The sequence below is a fragment of the Perna viridis genome, chromosome 6 (genome assembly GCF_037379345.1).
Source record: "Perna viridis isolate PV_CMFRI_1.1 ecotype Kerala chromosome 6, ASM3737934v1, whole genome shotgun sequence".
Lineage (NCBI taxonomy): Eukaryota > Metazoa > Mollusca > Bivalvia > Mytilida > Mytilidae > Perna > Perna viridis.
In genome coordinates, this window is record NC_142450.1 from 8540532 (window position 1) to 8559806 (window position 19275).

A 19275-nucleotide genomic window follows, 5' to 3' on the forward strand; every position below is an offset into this window, starting at 1 on the left:
ATTGGGTATCATACCACATCCCCTATTTTATTCAATTTATTTATTCACAAAACATCAAGTTCTTCAATCACTTGAACACATTATCTTATCTTCTGAGTTCATGTTGTCTATAACTGCTTCCTACAGTATAAATCAGTCTTGTAGAACTGGATTGACATCAACAGAGTTGATCAGCAGAATTGTATAGTTCTCTCTCTTTACTGTAAAATAAACATACATAATTTACTACATAATTATTTTAAACAATAATGATAGGTCCAACATATTAAACTGAACTGACTTATAAAAGGTGACACCCACCCACATAATTATAAAAATGGGGGATAACAAAAGGAACAAAATGGAAAGTACATTTTGGGTTTTGCTGAAAACTGAAACTAACCTGTATTTTATGGTACTAAACTCTATGAAAGTTTCAAAAATTCATTGATCCCTCCTCAAGTTATGATCTGGAAACTGTCTGGGGACAGACAGACAAAAGCAAAGACAGAGACAAGCAATTTTTGGAGGGTATCACATAATACCTTATCACTTTGTGTGATAGAATTTCAATCTTTGTCATTCAGAAAATATTGCAGAATTTTTTCAAAATGATAACTTTTTGTACTATTAATATGTCTAAGGCAGAGCTGAGTGATCATGTCAAACTTGAATTTGAACTACATATGAGGCTAAAGAGTAATCAAGGGAAGATTCTAGTGGAAATCAAAATAATGTAATCCTGGAACAAAGACCAGACATGGAAGTTAAGTGGTTAAATGGTCACATGATACTGACCTAGCAACATAATTAATCACATATTCACTTGAGGGAGATTACCTAATCAAATGGAAAGACTAATAAATAAGTCAAACAGATCTTCAAATTATGAGATACTGCTGCTCGGACGTTAAATCCCAGCAATAAATCAATCAATCAAATTATGTCATAAGTTGCTCATTTGCACAGAAAAAACCTACACATTTTGGTATCTAACAATAGTCACATGGAAATGATCTTATATCCTATACATGGCAGAAAGAATTAGTTTTTTGTAAGATGAAAGTTGATGACCTGACAAACAATACTTACAATTAAACCTCTTTAATTTGTTCCTCCTGGGTTTGTAATTAAAAGACACATGAAAGTGTGATAGGGTCTTTTCTATAACTGTTGCTTCAACCATCACCTGCTGTCGACTGTAACAAACAATAATAATAGTAATGTTAACTCCACATATCAATATCAATCACAAATACATGTATTTGCAAGAAAAATATGGACAAAAGAAATTTCTTCTTAACCTTGCATCATTAAAAATGGCTTTCAGGGTAAATATTCATACACTGGGTAATCTTGTTTAAGCAATATTTATAATTGAATTTCTTAGTCACTGCCTTTAAGAATATTTTTTTTTTATTATTTTCATGGTAATTTTTTTCTAATCTAATTACTATGCACAGCCTTCAATTACTGATTAAGGTTCAAACAATTACTATATGTTTTAAATCATTAGCTGATCTCACCACAATACAAGTGAAATAAAAATGTTGATTGCAAGATTTAATCATTTGACCTTACAATACAATCAATCATGCATTGTACATGGTAATACAATGTACATAAATTCAGAAATGATTTTACGAGGTCAACAAACAAACTGGAAATTGGCAAAGTCTGAAGTAAATATATAGTAAAAAATCAGAACTGTAACAGTAAAATCCAGATTTGAATAGAAAACAGTGTTTCCTTTCTCCTGATGTTTATATTTTTTTCTATTCTCAGTGAAAAAGGACAAATAAATCAAACATTGAAACTTATTTCACTAAGAGGCTCCACATGGAGCATAGTAGTACAAAATAAACATATATACAATTATGAACTATGTTGAACATAATTAATGAACACAACAGGAAAGTAATATCATTTAAATAAAGACACCACTATCTCAATTAATTTGGCAAGGCCTTTTATAGTAAATTTATTTTCACAATTCATCAATTCCCTATAGCTAAGAGTATTTGGACTGTCAGTTATGTATTTCGGCAAGAATCTACATCTTTCTTGAATAAAATAAGTACAATTGAACAGATAATGAAATTCACCACAGCTATCTACCATAGAAACTGAACTAAATGAAATGGGTTATCTTTCTTTACATGGAAGTGAATGTAATTTTCTGTGATACATGTAAGTTTTAAAGTTTTGACCAATGTCAATCAGTATTGACACTTCTGTATAGTTCAACAAATTAAGGACACATCAGGATACAATCATTCAATATTAAGAAAATATGACAGAGCTACTAACTTGTATACAGAATATTTCTACATGGTTAACACTACTTTTCACTTTTGGTTAGCAGAGCCATAATGAGAATCAAAATGCAACGAAAATCATAGAAAATGAAATAAAAAAAGAAGTATTTAAAAATAACTTATAAATCAGAGAATGTTATTTTATTATCAGGGGTCGCGCTGGGCTTTGCCAATGTCACAATTTGTGATTTTTTATTTTATCTGGGGACAAAAATAGCCAGTTGGCGATTTTCTTGGTGCCTAGGTTTTGTACATTAAAATTGACAGGAAGTTTATCAGCAACAGATATTCTCTCTAATTAAACAATTGTGTTGACATATGGTCACAGTTAATTGACCATGACCAATATACGACTGAAGGCAATTAAAGGTAATTAGACCAGATGACCATGACTGACAATATCCTCATGGGAGGTGTCAATCAAATGTAAATATACAATGTATTATTGAGCCAATCAAAACTCTCATCATCTGGTCAAAGGTAAACACAATTACAGCCATGTGCACATGGCTACATACATGCTTCACAGCCCTGTTTAACCATGTGATACATTCAGAAACAGGCTTACCTAATAGCAGAATAAATTTAACCCAATTAACAATGATTATCCCATCAGGCAGTGCCTAAACACTTCGAAATGAAATAAATAATAAAAAAATGGATGATATTTGTTTACACTTTTGCCATGTGACTTTTTTGGCGGGAAAATCGGTAAACAAATAGAATGGGGATTCCCAAAATCAAATTATATTGTAAGATAAATTAGACAATAAAGGAGAAAGGTGAACATGTTTTAAAATCAGGTACTACATGTATATGAGAATAGTAATAGAAAGTCCTTGATAGAAATAAAACACCTATTTCTGGAGTAGTACATTATTATTTTGCATATGAAAAGTGACAGACTGGAGCTTAAAACCTGCTTCATACATGCATCAAAAATGAATCTTGAGTACATGTATGTCAAGAATGGAGAGGTTACTTTGATTAATTGACTAAGATAATTCATCAGTGGACTTAATACTGTCATATTTAAAAAAATATATATAATTTTTGTTGGCACCCTTTGGCTCTAATTTCTGAAAATTGGCGACAAAATATGGCTGCTAGCAATTTTTCTGGCGACAGAATTTGGAAGCCAGAGCACCCCCTGATTATAAGGGTTTAGTTCACATACTCAATAGGCAGTGCATACCTTAGAATAGGTTTACCAACCAAGGTAAAGTCTTGACCACCAACTAAAAGTACCTGGAATTTACACAAAAGACAGCATATCATTAAAGTTCAGGTAGTAATCTATATTTTTCTCAATTCATTCAGTAGTTATCAACTTTAAACAAAAAATATTTTAGGTTCAACTTTATTTTTATTCAAATATTATTCATATGCATGTATGAATGTAATTTAAATCAATACTGTAACAATGCCAGTAAGTAGTTTGCTTCTTCTTTTAGAGAAACATATTAATGGTTGTTTATAAAATTATCTAGCTTCATTAAATAGATAGCAGTGATAATACACCCTTTGAAATAAATTTGGTAATTTCACTCTTTCCCTTTCTCTTGCCAAAACATCACGACATGAACATCAATATGCCATTCACAACATATCAAATTCTTGTTGAAAATAGGAATGAATAATGGAGGAAAATTGCTGAAATTAAAAGTAAATATACTGTAATACAGTAAAAAAAAACAACTGACAATAAGATCTGGATTTTACGTGGAACAAAATCAAGTCTGCTTATGCTTTCAGACATTAATTCAAATCATTACCAATTAAATCAGTAACATGTACCTTTTTTTTAACGAATTTAGAAATGTTTTGTACAAGTACACCGTCATTTTTAATTAAAAACTGTAAATATTGATCCTAAGTTAAATTCAAAAGTCACACAGGAATCACAGAGATTGTGAGGTAAAATTTTGCTATTTAAGTAAAATTAATGATAGTTAAATAGACCTAATTATCAATATGAACATCATCAAAATACAATGTGTGTGCTGCAGTGAAGCAGTTCTTTTCCCTTAAATGAACATGAAAGGTTTAGTTAAAGTTAAAACAAACTTTTTATTATGCTAAACATAATGTTTCATATTACTTTAGCTGATGAAATAATATTAATGGTTATTGCATGAATACTGGGGAATATTATCCCGAGTAGAGTTTTATATTGCACAAATTTATGAGAGCAATATACATTCTACAAGGGATAATACATGTATTCTCCAGTATTCATGCAATAACCCCTTTATTGTATGACAATATAATTTTAAAGTCTTGCTTAAAATGAACTTTTGTCAAGGATAACATCACAAATTTTAACTATATTTGCACTAGTGCCACGCAAAAACTCACTGCATACTGATGTTGCATAGGGAAATTAAAATTGCTATACATTGTACGATAAATCCAATCAAAGTGCTGAAAGGTTTTTTGATTTTGAAAATTGTAGCATGAACAAAATTTCAAAGAAAACATGATGTTATATCAAAATGGTGATCATACATTTGCATTTTAAATATTATTAAGAACTGTCTTTTTCTAATATGTATAAACTGAAAGTCAATCCATACTACTGATCTAACCTCATACTCATTTACAAATTTTGTTCCATTTCACCTTTTCCCCAAATTCAAAGCAATCCGAAAGTTAGTGTGCATTTACATTCAAAAACTATATTAACAGAGTATTCATCCTTCATTATAATTATACTTAAAGAATTTAACATTAAGAAAATAATTTCCTTAAAACAAGATTTTCAAAAATTGGACACTTTTATCAATTTGAATTTTCCTGCCAATTTTACTTGGTCAAAACAATTGCTCTTCACTTCCTGTTCATAAATGGTAAAATATCAATGATAGGATGGAGAATTTGATAAGTGTGTTAAAATGAACATGTTCAACACATTTTATGCTTCAAGACACATTACTACAAGAAATAAATTCCTTAAATGCAAATTCATTACTAAATATCTTTCAAGGCCAAAAAGGAGTCCCTCAAATCTTCAGTTGATATGAAGACTCGATCTTAATTTCATTTGCAGAAATAATAGAATATTACTGAGCTGATGTATTGCAAGAAACATATTTACTTGTTATAAAAGCGGTATTGAATGATATAAAAGGAATTACATTTGGACTATATTTTAGTGTTCAGAAATAGTAGGAAAGTTCCAGTAATGGACAGGTGACATAAGGTAATTTGATTCTGAAGGATCAAAACCCCAAAACAGCACTGTATAAAATTCACGTACCATAATTGATAGAAATATCTTACAATATGTGTCAGAAATTTAGAAAACGTATTTTATTCTTACCTTTTCTAATCTTATTTTATCTCCAACAGTAGGATGAAAGTAACCACTAACAACTACCAAATCCTCTGTTGTGACTTTTCTCTGTTTTCCATTGATATATACCACAGCAAACAACCTTCCTAGGTCAGGCTTTTCCAATGCATCATTCACTTTACTAACTACCAGTTCTGAATTATATAAGATTACGTGTATCATATTCAAACAATTTAAAATTGTTATATAATTCAATTAACATGTACAACAATTAAAGTAAAGCAAATTTATTTTAATATCACAATTCCTTGATATGAAGTTGTAGGGGGTAGCACAATTCCCTGCTATGAAATCATAGGACAGATGATTTTATTTCCTTCAATTTAATTATCAGAAAAAAAGAAATCACAGATACATGTATACATCTTATATTCATTAAACTGCTGTAAAGCTCAATAAAACTAAAAAACTAAGCAATGCTCAATATATCAACACCCCACTTTCCAATTTGATAACATGCATTTTTTTTTTTTTATCTCTAAATAGATTTGGAAGAAATAACCTCAATCATGTGGTACACACTAAATAACCTGCACAGCAGGTTATTTTCAATTGTGCACCATGGTAATTGAGGTTACTTCAAATAGACAGGAAAGATGTAAACAGTCATTCTTTATAATTTAATTTTATAGTACCAAAATTTAACAAGTAAACCATTTAAAAAGGTTGATGACGTCACAACCACATTACAAAATTTGGTGTATGAGATGATCGAGAAAATTTTTCATCCAATCAGAAAGTGTGTTGCAATTAAAATTTTAAGCAATTTCTGAGCCATTTTTATTTCCCATTCAAAGCATTGAAAGAGAAGGAAAAGATCATTATTGTAGGCAGTGAAGAGTAAATAGAAACCAAAAAAATCATTGTTTAATTACTACCTCTATTACTAGAATCAGCTTCTTTCTGTAACTGTACTGTACTGGCTGTACTAAATTTCTGTTTACTGCAATACATTTCATACATTATGTTTGTACATATAATCAGACCACCTGTGAATAGAGTTTTAGTGGTACATGCAGTGTGTATTATGCATCTTTTATCTGCAATTGGTTGAGGTAATGGAGGGTTGGAGCTCATCAAACAGGAAACTGGGAGCCATGTGAGAATGGCTGTAAATTTGATTGGTGGAAGGTATATTTTGAGTGTGCTGAATTTCTAACCCTTCAATGGAAACTCATTGACAGCCCTAGGCAGTTTTCTTTCTTGTAGGTTACAGACCACCAATTCAACCAATGAGCATTTGGAACGTACGCAAAAATAGTCCTACGCAGAAATTACCCCTGTTCCTCATAGTGCTGTGAAAAAAGTTCTCATCTCATTTAAAAAATTTAAACAGTTTCTGAAAGGAAAAACATTTCTGTACATTTTATAGGTGCATTTTGCTTCTTGTGATGTGAAGCCTAATCTCCATAATGATTTCTAAATATACCCCTATCTTGTGAAAACACTGGGATTTCCCATGCTATTTATAGACACTTCACTTCCGGTGACCAGTACTGCACTGCAAGTCTGCTAACCCCACATGCCATTCTGAGGATTGTGAACTGACATATGTAGAATCATGCTGATATATAGTCCTCTGCAGGTTAAAGTTAAGGTAAAGTCCAGAGAAGCCATTGAATATTGTGAAATTAGCATAGAAGCCTATGGGAAGTGGAATTAGTGGTTTTTAGCCTGTAGGGGAAGTTGACCCTTTGGTACACATACATTTGTTTAATTCCCTTTTCCATTTTTTCTCAATTTATACAGTTTCAGTTTTTACAGCTTACAGTAGTAACCACTTTCTGTAGCATACTGACATGGGTACTTTAGCTCAACAGTATTTTACAATGTACATGCCACCAATTCTGTTACTTTACAAAAGTGTTACTGAATGACATTTATAAAAAAAAATATTATTTTAAATTTTTGCTTAATCACTATGCATGCATAACAGACTGAAATGATTTAAATTGTTACTTGTTTATTACATTCAAAACAACCAAGAAAATTTGAAAACATTTTCCCACTTTATTCTTTATCTTTTGTAGCCACAATTAGCTTCTATGAACTACATGTACATGTAGCTCTTTTGGTTCCTGCTAAAATTCAATTTGTAAGGTAATTGTATGTATACACAGTTTTACAAGACCACATGACATATGCACAGTGTACATAAACACTTAAAATATATACATTGTTTATACCTATTCTGTAGTGGACTAGAAGTATGAAGGTATTTGTGGACACTGAAAGTCCCATGTTGATATTTTCTGCCTGGCACTTGACACTGACAGTTTATCACTGAAAGCAAAAAGAAACAAGAACATTTTGATTTTCATGTACATGTAATTTTCAAAAAAAAAATCTTTTAAATGGATTGATACTTCTATTGCCAGTATTGCAGATACCAGATACAAAAGTAGACCTGTTTCCATTCAAAAAATTATTATTTGAACTGGAATAATTTTGTTCCATTCCCTTTCTCTTGGCTCCATGTATTTTCTCATTTTTTGTGTGATGTCATACTTTAATTTGATTGGTTATCTCAAGATTTCAAATAAATATCAGACATTCAGATTAACAACTCAATATTATAAGAAAGAAAGAAAAATCCTGATTTTTAAAACACAAATATCTTTGAAAACTCACATATCTTTGGTTCACAAATGATTTTGTAAAATGCCCAGGATTATCTCTTAAAATATTTTTAAGAGATGATTCTATATTACATATATTAAAGAGGATAGATGTAGTTGCAACAGTTTTATAATTATCTATCAGTGTTTTACTAAGTAGATGCAAGCTAATGACATGTGATTTAGAATGAATGACTGGGACATGAATCAACACTGAGAAACATTATTCAAAATAAAGTTTACTCAAAATTTATTTATCTTTAACATGGGTGTCAACCCTCACAGTTTTTGCCAGAGTCTGTCATAATTTTACCTATTGACCAACAAAAAAAATCAAGAGGCTCCTAGGAGCCTGAATTGCTCACCTAGTAATTTTTCACCATTCAAGGGCAATAACTCTTACAAGGAATCGTATGACAACTTTTATCCCTGGAGACTTTTTTAAGCCTTACAATAAGGATCATTTAAGCAACTGAAAGAATTTGGCTAAACCTAAAGGTTTTGGAGATAAAATATGCGAAAAACTACTGTCTGACCTCTATGTTCCATTTTTATAAACTGCAGCCATGTTTTTTGACGGATCAATAATCCCAACTCCAGTTCTATGCAGGATACCCCAAGGAACATTCATACCAAGTTTGATTTCAATTGGTCCAGTAGTGTCAGAGAAGATTTTTGAAAGAAATAACATTAAAAATGGCAAAAAACATTGAAAAAGGGCAATAACTCCATCATGGTTTAATAGTTTAAAACCAAAATTTGACCAGAGATAGATCTCATCATGCTAAAAACTTTTAACCAATGTCAGAACGTAGCTAAACCTAATGGTTTAGGAGATATATGTAAAAACTACTGCCTGACCCCTATGTTCTATTTTTAGTAACGGCAGCCATGTTTTACGATGAATCAAAAATCCCCACATCAGTTCTATGCAGGATACCCAAAGGAACATTTATAACTCGTTTGATTCTAATTTGTCATGTAGTTTCAGAGGGGAAGAGTTTTGTATAATTGTTAACGATGATGACGACAATGGACGCTAAGTGATGGCAATAGCTCACAAAGCCTTTGGCCAGGTGAGCTAAAAAGTCGCCCACGCAGGAAGCATCAATCTCCCAGTTTCAAGAAATCCTCCCATAAAAACCTCCCGTAATTGAATTTATCAAATTTTTGTAAATTTTTGTCCGCTATTTTTGTTTATGTCAACTACTGCATGGGTCACGAAAGTGCTTTATCGACAAAACGCTTGGAACAGCTGATCAACATACGAGTCTCTTTAATTATCATTGTTCATATCAACAAGTAGCATGATTTTAAATTTCAAATGGATAGATATGTCAAGATTTTACGAACTTTGTGGCCAAACACAGCTTGCTGTTCCGTGTGTCTGATCATTTTGCTGACTTCTTGAAAAAAAAAAAACATTCCCTGACAATAAAATTGCAGAGAAATTTTAATGTTACTAAAAGGACTGAATGCACCAACTCATAAAGCAGATTATCGTACGAAGTCTTGAGGTTACAAACATACAGTGATTGAAAACTGTAAACAGAAACCATTCAGAATTTTATGTGATGAAAACAATGGTAGAGAAAGTGTAATCAAGGGAACCTGAAGGTTCTAGCGGTATATCAAAAGATGCAAAAAAGTTCTTTGCTACTCTTTTTCACATTTTTAAAGATGGAAGCAGGTCCATCAATACCAGATTCATTGACATGCCAGTGATGAACACTGGAACAGGGCAAAATCTATTTTATGCCTTACCAAGCATCACTTCTGAGAATACATGTATAATTCATTTTGTTGATTCATTTGTATACATCATGTATTTATGGTTTTGAAAACAATATTTAAAATCCTCCGTTTTATTTAATTTATAACATAAAAAAATATGTTGATAACGTCCTCACACAAAATCTCCTGAAAAATATGTTGATAATGTTGTCACGCAAAATCTCCCACAATTTTATGATGGATTGCAGGAGATCTCCCACAATTAGGTTTGACTAGGTTAACAGGTATGTCTTTAAAGCAAGATACATTGTAAATTAAATTTTAGGATAATCATACAAATGTAGATTCAAAGTAATTTGCATCTACATTGTACATGTACATGTATCAAAACTTATCTTTTAGTTGACCAAAGTTGTCCCTTTCATATTTTCATTTTTCAAAGGAAGATAAGAGGCTAAAACTTTTAGTAAAATTTATTTGTACATGTATATGGACATTTCAACATTTTGAATAAATTTTTTTTCTCAAAAATAAAAAAAAAAATGTTTTTCATGATAAAAAATTTTCACATTAAAAATTGGTTTTCAAGTGTTCAAAACATGCGGAAGAACATTCTAGGTGAATGCAGGATTTTGTATTAAATAAGCAAAATTTTACCGTTGGGCAAGCCCTAGCAAATTTGGGTTGCTTTGCAATCCTCAAGGCAATCATGGGTATTGGTAATTTTTTCTGGCTTAGAATAATTAAATTTCTGTCGAGTCCTGCTGTCTAGACTTGAATTCTGACTAGCCCTGCTGTCTAGACTTGAATCCCAACTCAATTATATCCCTGCATTTGTCCAAAAATTTAAATTATTTCAAACAAAAGTAATCTATCTCTTTAAAACATTGCCTTATTATCAGCAAAATGACAAGCCAAGTAGAATTTTCTAAATTCAAAGTTACACTCCTTGAAACATTCACATTTCTCATTTCAGCATTCGTGTATCGTTTATCATGCGTATACACATCATTTTGTGCTCGTTTAAAGTAGCAGACCTGGGGTAACCCCAAAATTTTCCCATAATTCAATTTTCTTTAAAATTGTACATGATATTACAATAACTGTGGCACATCATTTACCAATGTTTTAAGAAAATTCACTGTGCAGATTTTGAACATTGAAGACTAAAATATTGCTATTTTTAGAAATCTTAATCATTGGCCAAACTGAACCATATATGGTATTTTGAGGTCATTTTTACAATAAATTTAAATAAATATATGAATATTAAGTAAAATTTACTTCAAAAGGATTGATGTATCAGATTTAACATGGAATTTTAGAGATACTAGGCTTTTAATTTACCAAAATAACAAAAAAGGGGTGATAATTTTCAGGTATTTGCTTATATAAAAACCTCTGCTTTGCAAAAAATCCATAATTCACTTTTCGTACTAAATTATATTATATGGACTAATCATATGCAAATCAATAAACAAATTTTCAGAAAAGTTCACCGTGTAGTTTTTTTTTAAAGTTTTAATGATGGTAAGGTAAGGCATTGAAATATTTTTTTAAATAACCAATCACTATGGCTAATTATAAAATCATGTTAATATTCTATAAGGTTACCAAATATTAAATTAAATTATGATGACATATTGATGAAAGAGCATTGCTGGGCACAGCTTGAGTCAACTACTGTTGCAAATTAATGTCACACAAATATTCATACTTCTGCACAAAGGGACAAACTTATATGCTAAACAAAGTTCAATGCTGGATAGAGTCATATGCTGAACAAAGCAACAAAATGAAAACAGAAAGCTCCAAGTCTTATAAGGGATTATAAAAAATTTCTCTAAAAGGTTAAGGAGTTATAAAACTGGCAAGGTTATTGGTTAGCCGTACTGTCTCATGACAGAGATTATTTTCATATTTCAGTTTTAATATTTTATCTAAAGGTTTGCACTTTGCAATAGAAGGCATCATTTCAAACGTTTTCCCACCTTATAAAAATATTGCTCAACGTACCCATTTGAAATATTTAATCCATACTTCAATAGAGCAGAGTTACTGGTGCTGGCATCTTTGTTCTAGAAGTTGAACCCTTTCTTGGAGTAATTTCCCTTTAACATCTGTATCACTTTGAAGCTTGCATATTAGGAGTCATTCAAACGCTCTAGTGACTAAAATTCTTTCAATTTGGATTACCTCCCTTACCCCAGGTCTACTACCTTAAAAACATGACTAACGCACGATAGAAGTGTTCTTTTAAAAGCACGATACAAGCATTTGTTTATTTTTGTATTTTGATTATTTCCTTGATTCAACAGTTATTTTTATATCATTTGCTATAATTAATTTATATATTTTCGTTAATTCATTTATTATAATATTTATCATAATTATTTTCTATTTTTACTTTGGTCATTATTTGTTAATATTATTATTTCTCATTGTTCGTCTATTGTGCGTTTTAATGCACGCTGTGAGCGCTCGTCTATCGTGTGTTTAAACGCACAATGGGAGCGTCCATTTAAATGCACAATAAAAATGTTCGTTTATAATGCATTTAGGTATCGTGTGTGCAGGAAACCTAAACATCTCGAGGAGTGTACCCTCTTCAAAGCTTACATATTATTGTCGAGCACTGATACAGGGCATAATCTAGGGAGCAAAATGGAGATTTAAGTCGCGATGGATTTTTTAAAATAGTTAAAAGTCACCAGCTCTTGTTCTTTTAAGAGAAGTGAAGTTGCTGTGAAATTTGACCAAAGAGAGATAACTCTAGCCCTTCCAGGTAATAAACAACCAAAGTGGTGGCAATTTTTGTAATGAAGAGAAAATGTGAATTGGAAGAAGTTCACTTAATTTTCATCAGTTCCAAGCAATCCAGGGAATGTATCACCCTCTCTTTTGACTTGGATGATTAATAAAACCAGCAGAACTTATTTGAATGAAACATATTCAAAATCAAAGGAAAACAATCACACAAGGTAAGGTACATGTACATGTATATTTTGTGTTCCTTGATTAAATATTTAATTTGATGACAACAATTAATTTATTTACTCAATGAGAGACTCTTACAGTGATTTCAATGGTTTTAAAAGAAATATAATAATTGGTAGGTTCAGCTTGAAACACTGTTATGGGTATGAGTGCACATTGGTCTGAAGTGACACTTTGTTTTGTTAAGGCCAAAATAAAGATAATTAAGCTAACTATAATCAATTATGAAAAAAATATCAGGGAAACTTATTGGATAATAGACTACCATATATCAAATTGCAGTCATTCATTTATCAATTTAAATTATAGCTAACAATTATTAGAAAATAATCTCACTAAACAATGTACATGTAACATGCAGGTTGATTTGTGCTTCATATCAATTACAATACAAGTGCACTCATCATAATGTCAGAACAGAGATGATTTACATAAATTATCTTTTTTTCTTTGTCAGGAATAGACCACATGAATGTCAGGAATAGACCACATGAAGATGCAGACCATTCTTAGACTTTAATATGGAACGCCTAAACTGTCTGAGATACGCATTTGTTTACGTGTTGTCAATTTTATATTACTTGCTGTGGTTTTATAATTACATGTGGTCCTTTTGTATTTACGTTATGTAGGAACATCTTTACATTATGTCGTTTTGTCTTTACGTTCTGCTATTTCATCTTTACCTTCTGTAATTTTGTCCTTATGTTCTGTCGTTTTATGATTACATTATGTCAACATATATTTACGATTTATCTTTACGTGCAGTGGTTTTCTTATAATGTGAGGTTGTTTCATCTTTACGTTATGTCGATCTCTGAATACTTCATGTGCAGTGATTTCTTCTTTACGTGATTACGTGATGTGGACAAAAATTGCATGATGACTTGTGACCTCGAAACTTTTCGATCCGGTATAAACTTCAAATCAGTCCGTAAAAGGCAAAACAGACGTCACAACGCCGATTAGAAAAATGCTGAATGAAATACACTTGGGTAGTCCATCCAGTCACCCTAGAGTGTTTATTCCATAGTAAAAAATAGCTTATTTGTTATTTACGTTTAATATTATCACAATTGATACACCTGGGACTCTGTTGATGATTTGTGGTGATTTTCGTAGTAAGAATATATTTTTTTAATTCCAAAAACATGGGAATTTCGACTCCCGCGAAAATTTGCATAAATTCGACTTTACAAGTTATTGTGTGACTAAATTTATTTTCTACAATAATAAACCACCAAAACTAATTTTCAAGATAGAATTTTCAAAAAAAAATTTAAAATATTACCCCTACCCCTAGAAAACTAGTCTCAGTATCAAACATAATTTTCATTCACAGCATACCGACACTGTGAAACTCATATTTTAGGCATTCATAATTAAGATAATCATTTACTCAACATATTTGATCAATTCAGGCGTTTGAATTTCTTTAAGAATTTTCCCTTTTTATGAAAAAAAAACACATTATTGTCGCCTATGCAGTTGAAATTAGCAAATATGTTGGATGCATCGATAATGAAAGCAATCGCCCAGTGTACGCCGTTTATATGTTAAAAATTAAGATTTTGGTTCATGTGGAGATTTTTTTTCATGGGTAGGTGTGATAATTTTTGCACCAACTTTTCTTAGAAAAGTTCAAATATTAATTACCTGGCCGATTTGAAAGCTTAGACACTATACAAATCTACTGCATCACACAAAAGCTTGTTTAAACTACGGTATTCTGAATAAGATAATAACGGGTGATATAGAAGATATTCTGAAATTCTGTAAATTCTACTTTTTATGATTTTATAGTAATTGTAACCCTATAAAAAATCACATGCCTGAATTGTTCAGATATTTTGGGCAAATAATTTTCTTTTAAATTATGAATGCCTAAAATATGAGTTTCACAGTGTCGGTATGCTGTGAATGAGAATTATGCTTGATACAGAGACCAGTTTTTTCGGGGAAGGGGTTAAATTTTAAAACATTCAAAAAAAAATCTTTCTTGAAAATCAGTTAATGGTGGTTTATTAATTCAGGAAATTTAATTTCTATCGAATGATTCAAAATTTGAGACTTTTTAGTTGAGTAGTATCTTGTGGAGTCAAAGTTACGCAACTTTTTATGGGAATGTTGAAATTCTCATTTTAGCATTTTTTATTTTTATTATTATTTTTTTGTTTTGGTTTTATAAATTCTGACTACGAAAATCATCACAAGTCACCAAAAGAATCCAAGAAGTATCAGTTGTGAATATCCATAACATAAATAACAAATACTAGTAAGTCATTTTTTACTGAAGAATAAATACTCTAAGGGTTTTGACATTGAAAACTATGTCAATTTAAGTGATTTCTATGAGACAGAGTTCCATTGTATTCATTTTGATACAAAACCCAAATGTTACCGCAACTTTCTTGATATCATTGTAAAACCGAGACATTTGGCAGCATATTGATACATACATATGTGAATTTACTTCATTTTTGCAGAAAAAAAGAAGTTACAAGTATAAAAAACGTAAACAAGACGCTGCAAGGACCCTAAATAGCTCACCTAGTTATTTTTTTTTTCAAGGACAACAACTCTAACTTTAAGGAGCTGTCCAACAGTTTTGACTCAATTAAAACTTTGGTAAAACTTACCTGAAGGATCCTTTTATCAATTGAAAGTTTCATTCTATCTATTATAGTTTTCAAAATATTGGCTGAAAACTGCTTAAAACGTATTTTGTTTGTCTTTCAAGGGCAAAAAATTTAACAAGGAGTCATCCAACAAGTTTGATCACCACAAACATTTGTAGGTCATGTCATAAGGATCATTTCATCAATTAAAAGTTATATTCTATCTATCATAGTTTTCAAGATATTGGCTAAAATCTTTAAAAAAATAAATCATTTTTCACCTTTCAAGTGCAATAACTCTAACAAGGAAACGTCTGACAACTTTTTCTCCTTGGAGACTTTAGTAAGCCTTATAATAAGGATCATTTCAGCAATAAAAAGAATTTGGCAAAACCTGACGGTTTTGGAGATATATGCAAAAAACTATTGTCTGACCTCTTTGTACTATTATTAGTAATGGCAGCCATGTTTTTCGACGAAACAAAAATCCCCATTTCAGTTCTATGGAGGATACCACAAGAAACATTCATATTAAGTTTGGTTCTAATTGGTTAAGTAGTTTTAGAGGAGAAGAGTTTTGTAGAATTGTTAATGACGACAGACGTTGACGGACGCCAAGTGATGGCAATAGTTCATATGGTTTAGGGACAGGTGAGCTAAAAATGATTTTTGCCTCAACAAGGTTTAAAAAGTAACCAAAAATACAAAAAAGTACAGTTTTGAATTGTTCAGATATGTTGAGTAAATCATTATCTTAATTATGAATGCCTAAAATATGAGTTTCACAGTGTCGGTATGGTGTGAATGAAAATTATGTTTGATACTGGGACCAGTTTTCTAGGGGTAGGGGGAGCCCTGAGCATGTCCGGGTGTTAAAAGAATAGGCCTGCAGCAGCACTAAGCTTGTCGTAAAAGGCGACTAAATAGTGCTCAGAAACCTAGCCGGGGGCTAGGCGCTCTGCCCACAGAGCAACTGGGATGTGTGCCTCAGGTGGTGGAATGGGGTACCCCTGGCATGTTGGATGCTTGGGTTTTCTGGCTGTGATACAGATGGCCTGACCGCAGACCATAGTGGTGCACTGTGTTGGAAAGATGCCACGTTCCTTGCACGTTAAAGAACACTGCTGTGGTATTCGATAGGAGTAAGAACCTTTGCGCTCCGCCACAGGAGGCTAAATTGCCCAATCTTACCCATCCCTCCCTTTAACTAGTGGCATTCTAAATTTGTCGACCCTATTATCCTTGTGTGGCATCCCTATTTTTTCATTTCATCATCATTCATGTTCATTTCATCATCTATTTCATGTTCATTATCTGAATATAGCTAAAATATTGCTGCTCGGACGTTAAACCCCAACAATCAATCAATCAATCTAAGGGTAGGGGTAATATTTTTAACATTTTTTTGAAAACTCTTTCTTGAAAATTAGTTTTGGTGGTTTATTAAGGTAGAAAATTAAATCTAGTCATGCAATAACTTGTAGAGTGGAATTTATGTAAATTTCGCAGGAGTTGAAATTCCCATGTTTTTGGAATTAAAAAAATATATTCTTACTACGATAGTCGCCACAAGTCATCAACAGACTCCCAGGTGTATCAATTGCGATCATATTGAAGGTAAATAACAAATAAGCTATTTTTTACTATAGAATAAACACTCTAGGGTGACTGGACAGACTACCCAAGTGTATTTCTAATCGGCGTTGTGACGTCTATTTTGCCTTTTACGGACTGATTTGAAGTTTACACTGGATCGGAAAGTTCTGGGGTCACATGTCATCATGAAATTTTTGTCCACATCATGTAAAGAAACCACATCACATAAAGAAGAAATCACTGCACGTAAAGAAAAGAAGATGCACATAAAGTATTTAGAGATCGACATAACGTAAAGATGAAACGACCTCACGTTATAAGAAAACCACTGCATGTAAAAATAAATCAACATAATGTAAATATATGTTGACATAACGTAATCATAAAACGACAGAACATAAAGAAAAAATTACAGAACGTAAAGACGAAATGACAGAATGTAAAGATGAAATGGCAGAACGTAAAGACAAAACGACATAATGTAAAGATGTTCCTACATAACATAAATACAAAGTGACCAGATGTAATTATAAAACCACAGCAAGTAATATAAAATTGACAACACGTAAACAAATGTGTATCTCTTCAGACAGTTTAGGCGTTCCATACTTTAAGAACATGTTACTATAACATGTATAAGAAACAAGTTCTCAATGACAATCTGATCACTTACTATATTCAATTAAAGTTACTGATAATACATATACTTATTCATTTGCAATTGTTGAAAATGGAATTATAGTATTAAACTTATCATATTTGTTTATCATTTATTAGAATACATGTCCTTAAGATACAATTTCATACCAATGCGATAAAATATTCCAGTGGTGAAGTATGATTTCTCCCACTTCCTGACTCACTCCTCCCTATCACTCCTGGAAGGGAGAAGTCACGTCTCCTATTCACTGAATCCTAGATTATGCTCTGTGGATACATGTAAGTGAAGCATTGATTTGGAATTTACAACGGCTAAACCATAGTACTGATGATATAACACCCTTTCGGAAACTTAACAAAATGCTGGCAACAAAATTAAATGTATAAATGTAAAAATAAGTCTAGTTTGAACTTCATGACCCTAAAATTCTGCTCCTTGGAAATTGACATGTAAGGAAGGGGTCATAATAAAGTACCACACCAAATTATTGGAAGTGTTTGAACTGCACGACCCAACAAACCTATATCCAGATACAAAGAGAGGAGAGGGTTGAAGGGTCAGAGAAACTTATCTCTGACCTTGCCTACGAGGATTTCAGGCTCAACGTGACAATTTGCATCATCAGTTGAATCAAATGTGTTATTTAAACACATAAATTTTGCCAATATCAATTACCTTTTGTCGAATTAGATAGAGATTTACTTAAAAGTGAACAAGACCGTTGAAAAATCTTCACGAGTTGTTGACCGGAAGCCATTTTCCTATGTGATTATTGACAAAACCTAGATGACAGCCCGATCACGAAGGTTTCTATTAAGCTAGTATGTTGTGTAGTATGTAATCCCTGGAAAAATCGGCACAATTTCACTTAAATGAGAAGTTAACGGAAGGTTTTCATTAGTCTCTAAAGTGGTTAATTGTCCTGCCCCGTGCAAATAGTTGCTTTACCCTTGGTTAATACATTCAGCTAGTATATATATCAGATATATGTACATAAGTCCCTGGTATATATCATTGACCTCCCGGATTATCTTAAACACGACAAATAGCGATTATTTGCTGACGACAGTATTATATATATACATGTATACCCATTAAATGACAGAGTGGCTGCATTAAACTTCAATGTGATCTTGATGCAGCAGCAAAATGGTAACAAGACTGGCCAATGGCCTTCCACCATGATAAATGCACTGTTCTCTCTGTCTCCTGTAAACGAAAACCCATCAAACACAGTTATTATATTCTTCATAACAACATCCAAGAAGTTGTCACATCAGATAAATATCTTCAGTCTAACCATGTTAAAATGGGACAAGCAGAAAGTGAGTTGGATGCTAGGATTTTGGAGCCCATCTCATCTCCTGGTGACATCACCGGTACATGTCCTCTATGGTCC

The 19275-nt window shown here is 31.9% G+C and overlaps 1 protein-coding gene across 2 annotated transcripts; it reads right to left on the reverse strand.

Annotated features, from left to right (window-relative positions):
* Nucleotides 1–6: 6 nt before the first annotated feature.
* On the reverse strand, nt 7–18847 carry LOC148613522 (large ribosomal subunit protein bL21m-like). Of its 2 annotated transcripts, none has more exons than XM_088586868.1 (7): nt 18552–18847; nt 7839–7935; nt 6531–6595; nt 5620–5786; nt 3493–3545; nt 1072–1178; nt 7–200 (listed from the first exon to the last, which is right to left on the reverse strand). In XM_088586868.1, the coding sequence occupies exons 1-7, from the start codon at nt 18631–18633 to the stop codon at nt 133–135; spliced, it is 639 nt and encodes a 212-aa protein (XP_088442994.1). In that variant the 5' UTR covers nt 18634–18847; the 3' UTR covers nt 7–132. The 2 variants fall into 2 exon arrangements, with proteins under 2 accessions (XP_088442994.1, XP_088442995.1); XM_088586869.1 differs by lacking the exon at nt 18552–18847 and adding an exon at nt 12021–12043.
* Nucleotides 18848–19275: the final 428 nt, after the last annotated feature.

What these genes read in the sequence shown, in the direction of transcription:
- LOC148613522 (XM_088586868.1), bottom strand. Translation starts at nt 18,633, where the DNA reads ATGGCTTCCGGTCAACAACTCGTGAAGATTTTTCAACGGTCTTGTTCA. An exon ending in TCTATCTAATTCGACAAAAG is followed by an intron (nt 7,936 to 18,551) that starts GTAATTGATATT and finishes TTTTGCTTTCAG; the next exon opens with TGATAAACTGTCAGTGTCAA. An exon ending in ATAAAATAAGATTAGAAAAG is followed by an intron (nt 3,546 to 5,619) that starts GTAAGAATAAAA and finishes TGTAAATTCCAG; the next exon opens with GTACTTTTAGTTGGTGGTCA.